Source organism: Vulpes lagopus, chromosome 11 (genome assembly GCF_018345385.1).
Source record: "Vulpes lagopus strain Blue_001 chromosome 11, ASM1834538v1, whole genome shotgun sequence".
Classification (NCBI taxonomy): domain Eukaryota; kingdom Metazoa; phylum Chordata; class Mammalia; order Carnivora; family Canidae; genus Vulpes; species Vulpes lagopus.
Window position 1 is genome coordinate 86,219,132 of NC_054834.1, and position 21,401 is coordinate 86,240,532.

Here is a 21,401-nt window from a genome sequence, read left to right on the forward strand (position 1 = left end):
GAAGTTGGAATTCTATCTTTCCATGGTGATAGGGACTGGAAAGGGGGCCTGAGGAGTATGCTTAGGTGCCGATAATGTTGTTTATCTATCTAGGTGGTGGCTATGGAAGTGTGTTCACTTTGTGAAGATTCCATGGCTGTGTCATTTGTGCATTTTTCTGTATGTGGACTTGGATAAAGTTCGCAATATTAACATTGTTAAATACAGGAGTAACTTGTTAGCAAGATCCAACAAACATAATTAGGCTGTAATGTAATGATCATGAGTACGTTATTAAATTTTAGTGTATATAGCAGTTCTAACTAGTAAAACAACATGAACAAACGACTAATTCATTAGCATTTAATTTAGAATATAAATTGTAGTAATACCATTTCTGGAGAATACACTTAGAACAGAAATTTTAAGGCACAGTAACAATTTTCTAGTGGAAGAAATGCTTCATTGTCACGTTTAAAGTATTTAGTTGTATTGATAATAATTTTTTATAATTTGGTTACACTTTTTTGTGTAGTTGAGTTCATATTGGTATCCTTGCTATTTCTTTCCTTTGATTTCTTTTGAGTTTTTCAAGCTTATAAGAATGTCTTCTATAAGTATTCTAGACATGAAAGACAAATCAGATTGGTACTTTAAAAGTTAATGTTCTGTTGGTTAACTCCAAAATTATCGTTGAGAACAGCAATTGAATTTTCTTATTGAAAAAGGTGTATATGTTTATAAGGCTAAATATCTGTGTAGGTTCTAGAACACTATCTTAATGCATTTAATGTTTACTTTATAATATTTCTTTTAGTATAATGAGTTCATTTTGAAAAAGCCTTTGATGCTAATTCAGAGATCCATAATCTGCTCACAATGTCTTTCACATGTAGTTTTGATGATAACTGACAAGCTGTAAGTTAATTAGCACAGAACTTACTAATGAGGATGTTAAAATTTAATTTAAAAGTGAGGATTTTTATTTGTACACTCTGGACAAATTGAAGGAAATTCAATCATACATATGATAAGCATTTCAGGCACTTTTTCCTCATTCAGGTACTTTATTAGATAACAATGAGAAAATATAATTAACTTAATGATAGCAAAGTTTTGAAAGTATGCTAAGATTGCTTGTCTTTAAAACCAGGGATAACCCAAAACCAAAGCAGTAAAGTAAGGTCTGTTAATTAGCATGGAAGACAGCTTCTTGAATTAATATGTGGTGTTAATTAACAGGAAGTCTGATGTTGTGTTGTAATTACCACCAATATTTTTGACATACTGAGTGACTGAAGGTGAATTATATAGATAGCAATTGAGTAAACACTTTTGTGCTTAGGAACGTTTTCCTTTGTTTCTGTTTTCTAGAAATATGGACAGACTTCTTAGACTTGGAGGAGGTATGCCTGGACTGGGCCAGGTTAGTAAATAGACTTTTCAGTATTTGTTTATGTGCAAACTACACATCTTTCTTTACTTACCCAAAGAGAAAGAAATCACTCCCACAAAAATCATCTTACAGATAACCTTATGGTAAGAAGCTTACCTTATTGTTGGTGGTTATATTGCAACACTGAGTAACGTGTGGAGAACGTTTTCTATTATTTTAATTTCATTTCTCCTAGGAATAAGAATTTTCTCTATTTTTCAATTTAAAATTTTGGGATGTGCGAGATTTTCAAACTTCCCTTTTAAAAAAAAAAACACTCAAAATATCTTACTTCTGGGTTTACAATGTAGACTTTAGAAGTAACACATGAAAAAGTAAACATGGCATACATGGCAAAATCCAGAAAACTGACCCACAGAATGTATGTACAATTTTAATACTGATAAATTCCTTCTGGTAGTTATGATCCATGGATGAATTGCTATGTAATATCTCTTTTTTTCTTTGCATTCTTAATAGAATTAAATTTGTTTTCAGTTTTAGTATTATCATCTATCTTGTTTCTTACTGTTGGGCAAATGGTCTCTAGATAGATTTTTTTTTTAATCACAGAATATTTATTCTGCTTTAGGTGAGGAAGGAATTTTTGCCTTTTTTGAGTTCTACACTGATTATCTTTCCAGTTTTCCATTCACAAAAGTGATGACTATGTGTTGTTCCTTTCCTGAGGCTTATATGTAGCATAATGTTTTATGGCCAAATTTTGGGAATATTTTATAACCTACCTTTATAACCCTCCTAGTTACCAAGTTTCCCTCATTTTCATATCATGGTCAATCAGTTTATCTTCCTTCATTTAAAGTAGTCTATATGTTGTGAAAGACACAGTTTTGTTGGGGATTTTATGGTATTTTCAGTGTGGAGGCACTTTTATAAGAATTCCTTACATAGAGGGTGCCTCAGCGGTTGAGCATCTATCTGCCTTTGGCTCAGGGCATGACCCCGGAGTCCTGGGATCGAGTCCCATGTCGGGCTCCCTGCATGGAGCCTGCTTCTCCCTCTGCCTGTGTGTCTCTGCCTTTCTCTCTTTCTCTGTGTCTCTCCTGAATAAATAAATAAAATCTTTAAAGAAAAAAAAAAGAATTCCTTAAGTAGATCTGCCATGTCTTTTACTGATACACCTTTTCCTTTTAGAAAGTTGGAATCATTTTGTGATTCTGTTTTGCATCCTTGTGTAGACTTCAGCTCTTTTTACTTCTGTTAGTGTTGACTATTTCTCGTGTTCCTTTACTATCAGCCTATTTCTTTATGATTCTTCATTTTTCTAAGATCTGTTTAATCCATACTCTGAAGAGGCCTAAGCCTTGGGGCACTTGGGTGGCTCAGTTGGTTAAGTGAGGTCATGATCTCAGGGTCATAAGGTCAAGCTTTGCATTGAGTTCCAAACTGAGTGCAGAGTCTGTTTGAGATATTCTCTCTCCCTTGTACTTTTTCACTCTCTGTATAAATAAAATCTTAAAAAAAAAAAAAAAAAAAAAAAAGGTTGATTTTTGGGACTTGACCCTTCCAAAGCTGTTTTTTATACTTTCGTAAATGTCAGAAGTGAGCTGAGGTATTATGTAGGTACTGCAAATTTACCTGCAAAAAAATATAGGCTATGATATTGCTTTAGTACGATTCTTAAAGGAAGTTGCAGTAAATTTAAATACCAAATAAGCATTAGATGCATTAGATGCCATAAATTATATATCCATGCTAGAAATCCATGCTGAAAAATTGCTGGACATGAAATACGGTTTTACCAACCACAAATAAGCTACATCATACCTCTGTGAGTACTACAAACCTTTGTAGTAAGTGAAAAACTTAAGTTTGATTCAGTAACCTCTCCTTGGTTTCTGATAATTTAATCATTTCATGTGTCCTGTATATTTTTATTTGAACTTGAAAATACGTTGTTTGAAAATTTATTATTTCAAGTATGTGTTTCATCTTCCCAATTAAATGGCAAACTCTTAAGGGGATAATTTGTGGGGTGCTTATTTCTGTGATGTCTCCTTTATCAAATACTAGTTTTCAGTGCTTAATATTTTTTCATTAAAATTTTATTTTAGTCTTGGGGTGCCTGGGTGGCTCAGTCTGTTAAGTGTCTGACTCTTGGTTTTAGATTAGGTCATAATATCAGGGTCCTGGGATCGAGCTCTTTGTCAGGCTCTGTGCTCAGTACAGAGTCTGCTTGTCCCTTTCCCTCTATTCCTTCCCTCACTCACATGCTCTCTCTCAGAATAAATAAATAAAAGTCTTTAAACATTTTTTTAAATTTTTATTTATTTATGATAGTCACACACACACACACACACAGAGAGAGAGAGAGAGAGAGGCAGAGACACAGGCAGAGGGAGAAGCAGGCTCCATGCACCGGGAGCCCGATGTGGGATTCGATCCCGGGTCTCCAGGATCACGCCCCGGGCCAAAGGCAGGTGCCAAACTGCTGTGCCACCCAGGGATCCAGGGATCCCTCTTTAAACATTTTTTAATTTTACTTTTATTTTAGACTTAAGATGTTACTTTTGCAACAAATGTTAAGTGTATTATTTCTTAATGTACAGGAATAAAGTGTTGTGTAATGTTTATTTTAAATACAGTCAAAGGTATTTGGGTTAATAATAGCTACTCTATCCATTCAGTAATGCATAGCAGCCAATAAAAGTGGAAAAGGAGACATAAGCTATTTTATCCCTCCAGAAATAAATGGAATGTTACTGTCTTACCACTTATTTAATGGAAAAGTCAGAATTTTCTTATAGGGCAGGATACTTGCTGGTAAGTTTGCAAATGGCCCTTTTAAAACATGAGAATAGAAACGGAATAGGGCACTTTCTTCTGACAACTCTGAACTTTCTCCGAAATGACATGATTTTTCTCTTCTCCATGGCTAATTCTCCCACTTATTCTCTGATCCCATCCTCTCTTAAAACCTAGTTCATCTGCACTGATCTCTTTCTCTGCTTATAAGAATGTTTAAGTTGTCTGTATCCAAAAAAAACAAAACTTCACTGTACCCTGCCACTAAGCCTTTCTTCTATTTATTTCTAGAGTTCCTGAAATAATAGCTTATACTCACAGATAATATATCCTTCCTTACCTTTATTGACTCTTGTGAGGTTATATTCTGCCCTCCTCTTCCATTACTTTTCTGGAATTGCTCAAATTGCCAAATCTGTTGGCCTACTTTTAATTCCCTTTTCAGTGGACTTTAATATTTTAATATTTTATTTTTATTTATTTTATTTATTTTTTTATTCATTCATGACAGACAGAGAGAGAGAGAGAGGCAGAGACACAGGCAGAGAGAGAAGCAGGCTCTATGCAGGGAGTCCGATGTGGGACTTGATCCCAGGACTTCAGGATCATGCCCTGGGCCAAAGGCAGGCACTAAACCGCTGAGCCACCCAGGGATCCCGATATTTTAATATTGTTAATAGTGTTTTAAAACTTTCTCTTCCTTTAGCTTTATCATGGTACTTTTTCCTACTTTTTCATTATCATTTCTATACCTACAGAAACAATTTGGAGGTGGTTTTTTTTTTTTTTAATATTACAGTTTGAAATGTTAATACTTGAACAATGATAGGCTAATACCATTAAGTCTGTCCGCAATCCCGAACTTAGGTATAAATTTATTAGTGGTTTGAAGGAGAAACAAACAGATGTTTTATTAGAACTATTTAAATTTATTAACTAGTAGCTTTAAATTTCAAATGTATTTGTTAAAGTGTTTACAAACTTGAAATTACTGTAAGACACGAGATGATTTTTTTCTTTTTTTTTTTTTAAAGATTTTACTTATTTATTGAGACAGGGGTGGGGCAGAGACACGGGCAGAGACACAGGCAGAGGGAGAAGCAGGCTCTATCCAGGATCTCCAAGATCACACCCTGGGCTGCAGGCAGCACCAAACCGCTGCACTATGGGGGCTGCCCGAGATGATTTATTAAAAGCATTTGCTGCTGTAATTTGGCTACTTGATTGTCTTTATAACTATCCCAAGTTAGGTCTTGGCAACTAAACTTTCCAAAATCTGTGCACGAAGATAAAACCCAAGAGATAGGCATAGCCAAAGCATAGTCTCCAGTCTCTAAAAGTTTTAGTTTAAGTCTTTGGGTCCATTTACTTTTAGAAAAGTCAAGGTAAGCTTTTAAGATAAGCTTAAAAGTAAATGAATTCTCGGAGTGCCTGAGTGGCTCAGTAGGTTAGGCTCCAACTCTTGGTTAGGCTCCAACTCATGGTTTTGGCTCAGGTCATGATCTTCCGGGTGGAGATCTAGGGTGTGGAGAGAGATGGAGCCCCACCTCCAGCTCTGCACTCTGGGAGGAGTCTACTACTCTTCTGACCCTCCCTTCTTCCAGTACAATTGTGTAACATTGATCTCTCTCACACACACACGAATAAATCTTTAAGAAGAAAGTAAATGAATTTTTAAAGTATTTTATTTATTTATTTTTAAAGATTTTATTTATTTATTCATGAGAGACACAGAGAGAGGCACAGGCAGAGGGAAAAGCAGGCTCCATGCAGGGAGCCTGATGTGGGACTCGTCTCGGGTCTCCAGGATCTGCCCTGGGCTGAAGGCGGTGCTAAACCACTGAGCCACCCGGGCTGCCCATGAATTTTTCAAGTAAAATGTCTGTGGCATCTTGACTTGTATTTTAATTTGTTAGGCCAGTATTTTGATTTTTTTAAAGAATTTATTTATTATTTGAGATAGAGTGAGTGCATGAGCAGAGGGGAGGGGTAGAGAGAGAGGGAGGAGCAGACTTCCCGCTGAACAGGGAGCCAGCTGCTCTATCCCAGTACCTTGGAATCGTGACCTGAGCCCAAGGCCAACTGAGACACCCAGGCACCTGGTATTTTGATTTTCTAAGAACATTATTACTTAACCTAGTTATGTTATATTCTAGTAGAAGCACATCAATTATGTTTTAAGTGCCTGGCACATATTAACTACTTTGAGTAGGTACCAATGTTCATTATAAATAGTAGGATTTCGGGCAGCCCAGGTGGCTCAGCAGTTTAGCACCACCTTCGGCCCAGGGCGTGATCCTGGAAACCCCGGATCGAGTCCCACGTCGGGCTCCCTGCATGGAGCCTGCTTCTTCCTCTGCCTGTGTCTCTGCCTCTCTCTCTCTGTGTGTCTCTCATGAATAATAATAATAATAATAAAAAAATCTTTAAAAAATAAATAGGATTTCAAAGTACAGTGGATGCAGGATTTCTAACTTTTTCCGCAATTAAATAAGACTGAATTGAAGAAATGATGTTTGAGCTAAAATTTGGAATATACGGAAAGACATCCTCAAAAAGTTGGAAAATAGGTGACATAAGGGAAAATAATGAGGAAAGAAGCTGGTGAATAAATTTAGAGTAGGTTGTGAAAGGACTGAATACCATCCCTAGTGATTTTTTACTTTTTTTTTTCCCATAGGCATTATAGTTTCATGAAGACTTTTTAGCAGATTTATGATCTGTGTGCCTTTTCTTTTAAAGATTTTATTTATTAGAGAGTACATGCGTGTATGGGATGGAGTGGCAGAAGGGGAGGTGGAGAGAATGAGCAGATTTTGCACTTAGCAGGGAGCCCAATGTGGGCTTGAGATCATGACCTGAGCCAAAACCAAGATACACCTTTAACCCACTGTGCCAGCCAGGGGCCCTGATTCAGTCTGTGTTTTTGAAAAGTAATTCTAGTGGTAGTTTGCAGAATAGATAGAAGGGAAGAAATTGAAGGCAGAGTCCTCAACTATACGAAATCATTTCTGATATTTAGCCTTTCAGGCACTTAGTAGGATTTTATTTCTCCATCAGTTTTTAAGTTAGCTTGACCATGATTTTGCTTTGACTAATGGAATGGGAGTTGAAAATTAATAGATCACTTTTATGTGGAAGCTTTAAAAAATCAGCGTGATTTGTCTCTCTTAGTAATCAAGGAAGCACGGAGACAGAATCTTTGTTAGCTGGGTCACTCGGAGAGAATGACATACCTGCAAGTCAGAAATCCTAACACAAAATCACAAAAATATCCTTGGTCTCTGGTTTTTGTTTTAAGAAACATGTAGACCAAACTAAGCACATATGCAGGCCTATATTGCCTATAAGTTGTCAATTTGTTTCTCTCTGATACAAATCCCAGTAATTTCTAGATGCAAAAAAAGGGGAAGATACTATAAATGAATGACCAGAGGAGGCTTTCTGAAAGTGGTGAGATATAAGCTACATTTTGAGGGATTATTTCAGGTGGCTTGATTAAAAAAAAAAACAAAAAAAAACTTCCTGAATTGGATGTGTTCTATTTTATTTGTTGTAACTCCCAAATCTATATAGTAGTATATGGATTTTGTATATATAACTAATAGTAATTTTTCTGTTTCCCTGGGTCTTTGAATAGAAATCTTCTTTCAGTTATTTGTCTTTTGGGTTTTGACTGGATATTTTATAGAAAGGATTAACTTAACATAGCAATGGAAAAAAATGCCTGGAATACATGAAATAATACCATTTTCATAGATGAGGAGTCTTAATATCACATGCCAGTTCTCTAATCATAAATTCAGTGGAGTTCCAATAAAAATATCAACCGGAATTTTCATGGAATTGAAAAACGAATTCTGAAATTCATATAAGAAAAAAGAACCCAAGAATAGCAAAGAAATTCTTAGAAAGGAAAAAGAAACTTGCTCTACCAAATATCAAAATATATTTTAATGTTATATGACTCAAGTAGTGTAATATTGGTATGTAGATAGATCAGTGTCATCAAGACGGAAGCACAGAAGTAGACTCATGCATATATGGGAACTTGATTTGTGAAGGAAATTACATTAAAAATTAGTGAGGAGGGGCAGCCCAGGTGGCTCAGCGGTTTAGCATCGCCTTCAGTCCAGGGAGTGATCCTGGAGACCTGAGATTGAGTCCCATGTCGGGTTCCCTGCATGGAGCCTGCTTCTGTCTCTGCCTCTCTCTGTCTGTGTCTCTCATGAGTAAATAAGTAAAAAATCTTAAAAAAAAAAAAGTGTGGAAAAAAAAGACCTGTTCACTAAATGATTTTAGAACAAGTGGCTTGCTCCCTCCCTCCCTCCCTCCCTCCCTCCCTCCCTCCCTTCCTTCCTAAGATGTTTGTTTATTTGAGACAGAAGAGAGGGCACAAGCAGAGGGAGAGAGAAGAGCAGACTCTCTCCTGAGCAGGGAGCCCAGATGCAAACTTGATCCCAGGATTCTGGGATCATGACCTGAGCCGAAGGCAGATGCTTAATCGACTGAGCTACCCAGGTGCCCTGGAACAAATGCCTTTCTATATGGGGGGGGAGGGGGAACACAAAAAATGTATACCACATGAATTGAAGGCATGATGACTGTGAAAATCAAACTTTATAATTTTGGAAGATACACCAATTAGAATGGCTATTCAAAAAAATACTAGAAAATCACAATTGTTGATTAGGATGTAGACAAATTAGAACCATGTGCATTGCTGGTAGGAATATAAAATTATGTAACCTCTGAAAAACAGTGTGGTGGTTTGTCAGAAAATTAAGCACAAAACTACCATATAATGCAGTAATTCTGTTTCTGTCAATATATATATCTCCAAAAATTGAAAGCTGAGACTCAGATATTTGTGTCCAGTAGCAGCATTATTTACAGTAGCCAAAAGGTGGAAGCAACTTGTGTCTTACTGATAAGGTGAGTAGATAAACAAAATGTGATATGACATGCTATGGAATATTATTCAACCTTTAAAAGGAAGGAAAAACCTGACATCTGATACAGCATGGATGAACCTTGAAGCCATGATGCTAAGTGAAATGAGCCAATCACAAAAGGACCGTTATTGAATGATTCTGCTTACAGGAAGTACTAGAGTAGTCAGATTCATGGAGATAGAAAGTAGAATGGTGGTTGCGGGATCCCTGGGTGGCGTAGCGGTTTGGCGCCTGCCTTTGGCCCAGGGCGCGGTCCTGGAGACCCGGGATCGAATCCCATGTCGGGCTCCAGGTGCGTGGAGCCTGCTTCTCCCTCTGCCTTTATCTCTGCCTTGTCTCTGCCTCTCTCTATATATATGACTATCATAAATAAATAAAAAAAAAAAAAAAAAAAAAAGAATGGTGGTTGCCAGAGGTTGGGGAAAGTAGGTGAGAGGGTATTAGTGTTTAACGGTTATAGAGTTTCAATTTAGGAAGATGAAGAAATTCTGGAAATGGATATTAGTATTTGTTGCACAGCAATGTGAATATGCTAAATGCCCACAGAACTGTATACTTAAAAATAAATGATTAGTGTTAAATTTTACGTTGTGTATATTTTACCACAATAAAAATTTCACTTATCACATCTTTAAAATGAGATTAATACTTATCTTAGATGTTTCATAAAGGATTAAATAAACATGTGAGCATGTCAGACACACAGAAAATAGCCCAAAGAAATATTTTTTAGAAGAAAATTTTAGAAGAAATAGGAAAGTAAAACTCAAAAGATTGTTAATTTGACTTCAATACATTACTAACTCTTGTCCCAACAAAGACAGTAGAAACAAACTTAAAAGACAAGCAATAGATGGAGAGAAGATGTTTGTAATGCGTTCATCTGCAACACATTTAGCAAACCATAAATCAGTAAGACAGAAAAGATAGTCTCATAGAAGAAAGAACATGAAATGGAAGTTTGTAGGATAACTGTCAATAAGCGTAGGAGAAGATATTCAACCTCACTGTATGTCAGAGAAATAGAAATAAAACAGGTATTAGACTTTTTTTTTTTTTTTTTTTTTTTAATAAAGTCTGTTGTATTAACTGTTAAGATTTTGGAAAGCAAAAGTTCTCATGTGAGCTTTTTGTCTGTAGGCCCAGTGTGGGTATCAAGTATGGGTATGGGAATTGGTTAAGGATTGTATCCCAATGTTTAGGACATTACTGGCAAATAGAATACATAAATATTTGTTGAATGAACACACTGCATGTGGAAATACAAATGGTTGAAGTCGCTCTGGAAATCAATTTGATAGTATCTAATAAGTTGAAAATGCCCTAACTTCTATGACTCTGCAATTCTGTTTATTCACTTTAGAGAAATTCTTACACATGTGTATCAGGACACCTGTTTAAGGGTATTTAATACAACATCGTTTACATTTTTGAAAAAAATTGAAGAACTTAAATGTCTGTGGCAAAAATGTGTTCTGATGGAATATTACACAGCAGTTAAAATGAACCAGATTCTTATATTAAGAGAAAAATTCAGGTTGGAGAGAGAGATACAATGTGAATGCATTAATGTTAATTCTAAAAACAACACTTTTTAAAAGAGTATGTAATTCCTGAGTAAAATTATTACAAGTTGTACAGCAGCACTATCCAATAGAACTTTCTGCAGTGATGGAAATATTCTATATTAGTTCTAACACAGTAGCTGCTAGCCATATGTGGCTGGCTATTAAGCACTTGAAATGTGAGTAGAACAACTGAAGAATTGAATTTTAAATTTTATTTAATTTCAACTTCTATTAATTTAAATTTAAGCCACATATAGCTGCTGAGTCCATGGATTGTCCTTAGTGTGACTAAAGAATTGAATTTTTAATCTTATGTAAATTTATTGTTACATGTTACTAGTGACTACCATAGGCCTAGGTAAGTCCACACAAATTCATGAGAAGGGAAGAAGGCAAAAGGAACTTTTACTTCATATATAATATTCTGTCGTTTTAATAAACAAATGAACAAACAAAACTAAGCAAAAGAACAAGTCAGTATTATTAAATGATATTAACATTTTCCTTTAGTACTTTATTAAAAAGTCAGCAAGTACAACAAAATCAGAAATGCATTCTAATTTATTTTTCAGTACTTTTTTTCATGTTTTACTTAGGCATTTCATAAAACTAGAGAGGTTGCCAGAGGCTAGACTATGTGGGGCCTTGTAGAAGATTCTCTTCCAAGTGAGTTGGGAAATCCTTAGGTATTTTTGAGCAAAGGAGTTACGCTTATTAGACAAACTTTTTTTTTTTCTTTAAGATTTTATTTATTTGAGAGAGAGCATGAGCACGGGGAAGGGGAGAGGGAGAGGGAGAAGCAGACTCCCCACTGAGCAGGGAGCCTAACCAGGGGGCAGTGTGAGGGGGGCTCTTGATCTCAGCCAAAGGCAGCCGACCAACTGAGCCACCCAGGCGCCCCAGACAAACATTTTTAGAGAACTTGGCTACTCAGGAGATGAGATGTAAGATGGAAAGAATGGAAGCAGAGACAAGAAGCTACTACAATAGTAGTAGCTTTTAAGGTTATAGGTTACAGTATTTAATTTTTATTGTATATTTATCTGCTAGAGAGATTCTGGTGTAGCTTGAACCAACACAGGTTAATATGTATAATTAATCTTTACACCTGTCACATTTGAAAAATGACCCTTATTTACTAAAAGACTCAGTAGCATGAAAACGAGCATAGGCATTTACAAAAGGCCTTTTATGATTAAATTCCTTGAGCACTTTAGCCTATTTGTATTGACAATTTTTATATACTGATGGATGCTTCTGGTTACCTTTTTTTTCTCTTTTTATTCTTTGAGTTATCTATCCTTATGTGATCCTCTGAACATTTACAGAGAGCCTTTCTAAACATTGGTAGATTAATTTGGCCATTTTTATGCCTATTAAGAAGTAGGGAAGGGTCAAGAAATTGTAATTGTTTTATTTCTTCGCTTAACTACAAATAAATAGTGATTTTTGCTTTAGAAACAAAGCAAAAATACAAGATGCCTTTTACTTTTTTCATTTGCTGTGCTTGTCATGTAATCATTTTATTATTTTTAAAAATATAGTTCCTAATTATTATATTCATGTACTTGAGCTGATGTTTCTACTGTAGAAAATTAAGAAAGGTCAGGTCAATAGCAAGCTAATTAGAGCACACTCTTTCTAGTTGTCATTGTAATGTAATTCTTCTGAATAGATATTAAACCCCATGAAAATGTGGTGCTCTGGAGAGGTCTCAAATCTACTTTCGAGAGTTCTCAAGTACAAGGAAAACAAATTCCTGGTGGATGCATCATAGTTACTTTCTGTAATTTTGTTTGAACATTCTACTGAGAGTAGTCTTTCAAGGGGAAAGATCTTTGACACTTGCGAATGTTAAATTTCTATTTTGATAGGAAATTACCATAAATGGTTTTGTTTGAATTCTTTAGAATCTAAGGGGAGCAGTTATTTTTGATTGCACTGAGATTACCTTCCAGAATTAATCACATTCTGATGAAATAGAAAATCAAAATTATGAGGAAAAATGAAATACTAGGATTTAAAAATTTGAAGTCAAGTATATGATGGATCTATGACATTTGATACCCTTTTTGTACAAAAGATATATGGGATGAGAAGGAAGATACCTCTGTTCAATACATAGGAAAGTGAAGTATTGTCATATAATCTCAATATGCCAGAAGAATGGAATGCTACAATCTTGGAAATCCAGTCTGTGTCTTTTTCTTCTCTACCTTCAACACTGCGTTTACCTACTTGATTTACTGGCTACACTGTTCATTTGGTATATTGATCTTTGGGTTTCTTGTCTTTAACTTTTATAATGTAACTTGTAATTTTTCAGATCAGATTATCATTTGGACAGTACTCTAGATATCATACTTATCTAAAATCTGGGCAGGTATGGTCAGTGTTTACTCCTACAATGCACAGTCAAGGTGATTCTTTGTGAGATGTTATCTAGGTGGAATGCCCTGGAAGCATGCCACCAGAGCAGGGCAATGGTCTCCACTAAGTAGCCTCCCAGTGCTGCTTTTCAGACTGTTGCTGGTGATTTCACAGGCTCTTCCTGCCAGGACACTGAATGCTTGTGTGGAGCACAGTGGGTGGGCTTAGGGACAGTAAAGAGTATATTAATGATTATCATAGTTAACTTTTCTCTTTCTCCTATGCATATTTTCCCTCTTTTTACCTGTGTACACTCTTATCTGCCTGTGGTAGCTCTGTGTTGAGTAGTTCTTTATTCCTTGGTGTTCTAAATACCAACCCTAAGTAATTGAAAGCAAAATGCTTACCAGAAGTAGATGAAACAACAAAACCTAGTGTTGGAAAAGCACCCCTTTCTGTTTTATAGAAAACAGTGTTCTTTTACTTCATGGAAATGGCTTATTTTATTACCTGGTAGTATACATTTTTGTTACCATTAAATAGCCATATCACTATAGGAAGATTATTTTGATTTTATTTTAGTTTGTACCTGGTTCCACAGTTTCTGGGTACTTTTACCTTCCCATTTTCCTCCCTAATTTCTATTTTTTAGGCTAAATGAGATCTTTGAATATTTTATATTCAGTCTTTCAAACATGACTCTTCCTTAACAGGTTTCTTTAAGGACTGTGAACATTGTAGCAATATAGGGAGATAGCCAGATAGTTCAAATAAGAAATGTAATTGTTAATGGGATCTACAGCAAATGTATGGATCCATAAAGAGAACCCACATATTTTGACAGTTGTATCAGGATTCCCTAGATTTATAGAAGTGGGGTGGAGGAGAGGATGAAAGCCAAATGGACTAATGCTGAGCCCAGTGGACTAATGCTGAGTGCCTCCCATGTTTTGATGGTTCTATGAACTTAATCTCATTTAATCCTCTCAGTAATCCTATATGAATAGGGATAATTACTCCTGTATTATAGGATTGAGTTACAGAACTAAGAAGTGAAGCTAGAGTTAGAACACAAGTTTCTCTGATGCCAAGGCCTATTCTACATCAACATTTTTCTCCAGTAGATAATCTCACGGTATTGTCACTGGCTATTTGCTTTGTAAATTAAAAAAAACCTTAAATAATCTGGAAATTTCTATTGCAAAATATAGGTGAGGAGTAAGATGCTTGCTTTTTTCTTTTTTAAAATATTTATTTTTAAGAGAGAGAGGGAGAAAATGCCTTCATGCCCACTCATGCAATGGTGGGGAAGGGCAAGGAGAGGGAGGAACAGAATCTCAAGCAGACTCCCTGCTGAGCGTGGACCCCCCCCCCCCCCACTGGGGGCTGGATACCACCACTCCAAGATCATGACCTGAGGCGAAATCAAGAGTCAGATGCTTAACTGACTGAACCACGCAGGCACTCCAGATGCTTGCTTTTTGTATTTTTTGTATTTTGTATTTTTAAGAATATTTAAGAGGGGTTTTCTTTGTTGTGATATGTCATTCTTGTTTCATGTTTTAAGAATATTTAAGGAATGAGTAAATATTTTATTCCCTCTGGTAATATATAATGTATACCTTGATATATTGATAAAAGTAGAGTATACAAAGAGTACAACTTTTTAAAGAAGATTTATGTATCTTTTTCCTTTTAGCTAATAAAACATTTTCCTTACTATTCAGAAATTGATTAGTACTCTAATTGCCAAAGTAAGTTGTTTCATTTAAAAAATTATTTTTGGAAAGAGGCTTTTCTTATTAAACTAATTTGAATGACCAGTCTTGTACCTTGACTTGTAATAATGAAAGAAGAGGTACAGAGAGCTGTTTTATTTGAATAATAGACTTGCCAATTAGCCATCAAGTGCTTCCATCTGTGAAATTGTTGATCAGATGGGTTAGCTGGGATGTTTCCAGACTAGGGCATCATAAATGGCACTTGAAAACTGTCACTTTGATGATGAGGTTTCAAGTATTAATGCTTGATGCTGTGGAACCTTTTTTTCCTTTTGCAGTACCATGTTTTTTTAGAACATACTGATCCCACTTATGAATTCTGTGGCACCAAGAGAACTTGGAAGACCTGCCACTGATGTAAAGTTCTGCTTAATCTGCTGCTCTGGCCTGTGCTGAGATTGGTTTTAAACCAGAGTATTAACGGCTTCTTTAATGGCCTACACAATAATGTTGGTTGATGATCTGACTGGCACAGGCAGGCTATGCTCACTGCCCATGGGTGATGGAACTGACATACACTGGGAAGTTTCTTTGCACTTTCCCATTGATATAAACTCATTTTCAAATATCTCCGTCCCTTAAATGTATGCTAGTCTAAGGTCACATAAATTTTTACTTGTAGCAATTGTACGAAATGAATTTAATATCTGCCCTATAATTTTTTTTAGGATTTAAGTTACTTATTGATAATTAATACATTTAAAAATTTGTTTAATAATTCAGAAATAAATATTTCTGGAAAGAATTGTCATGTTTTACCTCACTATGCCACATCTTCCTTGCTTGGTCTTCTATTTTGCAGGATGTTTTCATTAGTAAGTTGACTTCTTTGAATGCTTGTAGATATGATTAGATTATGGGGTCCCTTTCTGGTTCCCAGTTTGTGTGGGGACAAATTCATGCCTTTGTCACTTTTTGGGCACCAGCATGGCTGTCTCTCTGCCCTGGCACAGATACCTAATCCAAACTCACTGAGGAAGGCAGTATATTTTGGGCAACAATGAAAAGCCTCGTTCTGGAACTAGACTACATCTGAATGGTGGCTGAGATCCGTGGAAGAGGAAAAGAGAATGACAATACAGTGTCAGTGTGCAGGAAAGTGGATGTTTGGGATTTTGTTCCTATTCATTTTTCTTCTAGGGTGTATTTTCATATGTTAGCATCATTCCCAGGCCCTTCAACCTCCCTGAGCTATCTCCCAATGAGAAAAAAATATCAGTTCAAATGTTTTGTTGTTTATTACTTTGGATTACCTGATGATTGCCTTTTTTATTCTCAGGTTTGGCTGTTACTCCCTCTCCTAGGCAAAAATGTCCAGTATTTAGTAAATAACATTGATTAAGCAACAGGTTTCCATCTCATAGGTGGAGATAGAGGCATATAGTAATTAAGTAACTTACAACATTTGAAGGAAAAAGTATGATTTCAGAATAGAACTGAAAGACTTGTTTTTAAGTGCTCTTCTATAGAGCATTAAACAGCAGTATGAGAAAGGGAGAAGATAAATAGATGTGACAATGTGACCTTTGCCTTCCTTCCTAAAAGAGTAAAATTTTCCCCTAAGTTTTTTGACCACAGCCTCTCTTTAATGGTCTGTAATAATTCATCTTTTTTTTTTTTCTGTCCCTCCCTGTTTCTTTAATTCTTCCAAAATAGCCATTCTGTAGTTTTTATGTTGGGTATCCCAAGTAGTATTATGAATAGACAAATGCTTAATGAAGTTAAGGTAGTGGTCAGGAGTATTTCTAGGAAATCTTAGATGTTTTCCATCCCTTAATATCTGTTGGTTATGCCTCAGAACTTCCGAGGCTTTTTTGCTTCTAATTAGCATAAATCAAGGAGTTTGAGCACTAACCAGGGTATTTTTAAATAGTTACCTTTAAATAGGTAGCATGACATGTTACAGAGTTCAGAAGTTAGAACTGTGTGTGTGTGTCCTTGCCATTTCTGTCTCCTTCCTTTGAAATAACTGCTGTTACCAGTTTCTGTCCTTTCAAAGATATTCTATATTGGTGCTGTCCGGTAGAACTTTCTCTGAGCAAAGAAATGTGTATGGTATGTCACTAGCCACATGTGGCTGTTGAGCCCTTGAAATATAGGTGGTATGACTGAAGAACTAAATTTTTTTTTAAATTTTTTTTTTATTATTTATTTTTGATAGTCATACAGAGAGAGAGAGAGAGGCAGAGACACAGGCAGAGGGAGAAGCAGGCTCCATGCAGCGGGAGCCTGACGTGGGATTCGATCCCGGGTCTCCAGGATCGCGCCCTGGGCCAAAGGCAGGCGCCAAACCGCTGCGCCACCCAGGGATCCCAGAACTAAATTTTTTTAAAATTTAATTTTAATAATTTAAATAGCTTCATGTAGCTAATGGCTACCATATTGGACAGTGGAATGTACATACTTAATAGTATATCCTGGATATTGTCCCATCTCATATTTAGGACATAAAAAGCTACCTCATTTTTCTCTAAGTGATTGTTTGCTATTCCTTTTTATGGAAGAACCATGATTTATTTAACCAGTCTTCTACTGATACACATTTAGGTCATTTCCTGTATTAATGTTTTCAAAAAGATATTTACTACACCATTGGCAGGTTTGGATTTAGGCTTTACCACTTACCTTGATCACCGTGGACACATTGGTTAACTTCTTTGAGCCTCAGCTTCTTCATTTATATAGGCACAATAATACTCACTTTGCAGGATTATGTAATTATTATAAGTAGTGTTAGGTAATAGACCTCCAAAATGGTGCTAGGAGCTCTATTAGGAGTAGTAGATAATGATAGCCTTATTGTTAACTTACTGTTTTAATAATGAGACCATAACAAGCCCAGAGTCCTATTTAATGTTGAACTAATGGCAGAACATTCAAAAGGCTTTGATTAGCTCAATTTAGGTTTGTAAGTACAGATAGTTTCGACCTTTTATTCACTTGACTTCTCTGAATTGTACATAGCCATCTGTAGATTACTTTTCGTATGCTAATTTAGAACTTTTGTATATCAGCTGGCAAAATTGTACATTTCAAGCTCTTCCATAGTAACTTCCTTGTCAGACAATGGTTAAAGCAGGGTCATTGGCTTTCTTTTGGTAGTCATACAACAGTATATTAATTTTAGATGTACAACATAGTGACTTAACATTTCTTTGCGTTATGATATGGTCTACCTACCATCTGTCACCATACAGAGTTGTCATAATTTATTAACCATATTCACTGTGCTTTACTTTGCCACCCCCATCTTATTTATTTTACGACTAGAAGTTTATACGTTTTAATCTCCTTCAACTATTTTGCCCATCCACCCTCCACCCTCCACCCCTATTCCGTAGCAACCACCAGATTGTTCTCTTGAGTCTGTATCAGCTTTGTTTTATTCAATTGTTTAATTTTAGATTCCACATATAACTGAGATTATTTGTCTTTCTCTTGAGTTCTTTCACTTAGCAGGATACTTCTAGGTCCATCCATGTTGTTACAAATGGCAAGATTTGATTCTCTTTTATGGTTGAGTAATATTCCATTGTATATGTACCACATCTTTATCCATTTATCTGTCAGTGGATGCTTAGGCTGATTTCTGTATCTTGGCTATTGTCAATAATGCTGCAGTGAACATAAGAGTGTATATAAATCTTTTTGGATTAGTGTTTTTGTTTGCTTTGGATACATACCCAGAAGTGGAATTGCTGGATCATATGATAATTATATTTTTAATTTTTTGAAGAACTCCATACTGTTTTTCATATTGGCTGTGCTGGTTTACATTCCCACCAACAATGGGAATTGTAAGAGTTCCTTTTCCTCCACATTCTTGCCAGTATTTGTTATTTCTTGTCTTTTTTCATAATAACCATTCTGACAAGTATGAGATGGTTTTGGTATACATTTCCCTGATTAGGGATGTTGAGTATCTTTTCATGTGATTGTTGCCCATCCCTGTGTTTTCTTTGGAGAAATGTCTATTCATAACCTCTACCCATTTAAAAAAATATTTTATTTATTTGAGAAAGAGAAAGAGCACGAACAGCAGTGAGGGATAGAGGGAGAAGGAGAAGCAGACTCTCCACTAAGCAGGGTGCCTGATGCGGGGCTGGATCCCAGAATCCTGAGATCATGACCTAAGCAGAAGGCAGACACTTAACTGACTGAGCCACTCAGGTCTGCCCATTTTTTAATTAGATTGCTTTTGATACCGAGTTGTGCATTCTTTATATATTTTGGATACTGACCCATTACCATTTATATCATTTGTAAATATCTTCTCCCTATCAATAGGTTGCCTTTTTGGTTTTGATGGTTTCCTTTGCTGTGCAAAAGCTTTTTATTTTAATGTCCCATTTGTTTATTTTTTGCTTTTATTGCCCTTGCCTGACATCCAAAAAAAAATATTGCTTGCACTAATGTCCAAAAGCTTACTGCCTGTGTTTTCTTCTAGGAATTTTATGGTTTGCAGTCTTACATTTAAGTCTTTAATCCAGGGGCGCCTTAGTGGCCCAGTTGGTTAAGCATCTGCCTTTGGCTCAGGTCATGATCCCAGAGTCCTGGGATCGAGCCCCTCATTGGGCTCTCTGTTTAACAGTGAGCCTGCTTCTCCCTCTTCTTGTATTCTCTCTCTCTGTCAAATATATAAATAAAATCTTTAAAAAAATCTTTAATCTATTTTTGCATATGACATGAGAAAATGGTCTTGTTTCATTCTTTTGCATGTACTTGTCTAGTTTTCCCAATACCATTTTTTGAAGAGACTGCCCTTTCTCCATGGTATAGTCTTAACCTTTGTTGTAGACTGATTGTATAACTGTGGGTTTATTTCTGGGCTGTTTATTCTGTTGCATTGATCTGTGTCTGTTTTTGTGCCAGTACCATACTGTTTTGACTATGATAGCTTTGTAGTATTGTTTGCACTCAGGTTGTGTGATACTTCGATCTTTTTTGTTCTTTCTCAAGATTGCTTTGGTTATTCAGGTTTTTGTGGTACTCTACAGACTTCAGGATTATTTGTTCTAGTCCTATGCAAAATGCCATTGGTATCTTGATAGAGATTGCATTGAATCTGTAGATTGTTTTGGATAGTATGGGCATTTTAACAGTATTACTTCTTCCAGTCTGTAAGGATGGGTATCTTTCCATTTGTATGTGTCATCTTCAGTTTCTTTCGTTGGTGTCTTACATTTTTCAGAGTATTGGTATTTCATCTCCTTGGTTAAATTTATTTCTAGTTACTTTATTCTTCTGGTGCAATTGTAAATGGGATTCTTAATTTCTCTTTCTGACAGATAGTTAAAAGTATAGAAATGGAACAGATTAATTGCATATCTTGCAGCGTTAGTGAATTTATTTATTCTAACCGTTTTTTGGTGTAGTCTTTAATTTTTATGTATATAGTATCATGTCATCTGCAAATAGTGACAGCTTTACTTCTTTTCCAGTTTGGATGCTTTTTATTTCTTTTTCTTATCTGATTGCTGTGGCTAGGACTTATAATATGTGTTGAATTAAAGTAGGTCACTGTTAATATAACATTGTATTTGAACATTTTATGGTATATTGGAATATTGATGAAAAACAGGAATATAAAAAGGCAGTAAAAAAATAATAAAATAAAAAGGCAGTGATACTATTTAGAAGTGGCCATAGGTTTTAGAATTATATGGGTAATGGAAGCATATTATGAGTTTGGGTATAATTTTTTTTCTTTAGTATTATCAGTGATATTGCTTATTTGAAACATAAAACCCTTAGAATTATATTGAAGAAGTATGCTTCGTTGAAACTTCATTTCTTGACCATAGGTGATTTTTGTATTTTTAATAAACTGGAAACAATAGCTCATTTTAAGTTTACCTTGACTTCATTTTTTGTAAACATTAAGATTTATTATCAATACTGTACAGTGTCATATAAATGATTCACTTATTCAGGTTCTTTAAAGAAAACCCAGTAACCAAAATTTTTACAAGTATGCAGTTTCAGAACCAGTTTCAGGCATGCTGCATGTCTGTATATACTATGAAGAAAATGTGATGATAGATAGTATTTGTTGTTGTTGTTTAATCTGAGTACCTAATAGGCATGCTTATGAGTGAAACTCGAGTTAAAGGAATGACAAAGTATCCTTTTTATTTCCAAATTTAGTATTTATTTCTAAAGCATATACGTGTATATATATATATACACACACACAAACACACACACACACATACATAAATAAAATGATGTTAGAATTACTGTTTTTTGACAGACATCAATAATTTAAGTATAAAAAAGTGCATTGTTAAAAGTAGTAGGGACAGTAGTAGCAGCTGTGTGCCAGACACTGTACTAAATGAAATACCTAATGTTCTGTCATTTAATCCTCACAGTAATCAGTACCAGGGGTATGAGAAGTCCCAGTTCACAGGAGTCTTAACTTTAAGCAGCGAGGCAGTAATTTAACCTCATATTTATTCTTTTTGATTTCGGAATATCTATGCCCCTTACTAATATTTTAATTTGGGAGGGGATTTTATCAGATTTTTGATAGACATTGTCATTT

General features: G+C 35.5%; 1 protein-coding gene across 1 annotated transcript in view; it reads left to right on the plus strand.

The window, feature by feature from the left end:
- PSMD14 (proteasome 26S subunit, non-ATPase 14) overlaps positions 1 to 21,401 on the plus strand; it is a 103,688-nt gene that overhangs the window by 8,348 nt on the left and 73,939 nt on the right. The window contains exon 3 of the mRNA XM_041722713.1: positions 1,354 to 1,405. Coding sequence (XP_041578647.1) covers positions 1,358 to 1,405 — 48 coding nt within the window. The 5' untranslated portion in view covers positions 1,354 to 1,357. The remainder of the gene's footprint in view (positions 1 to 1,353; positions 1,406 to 21,401) is intronic.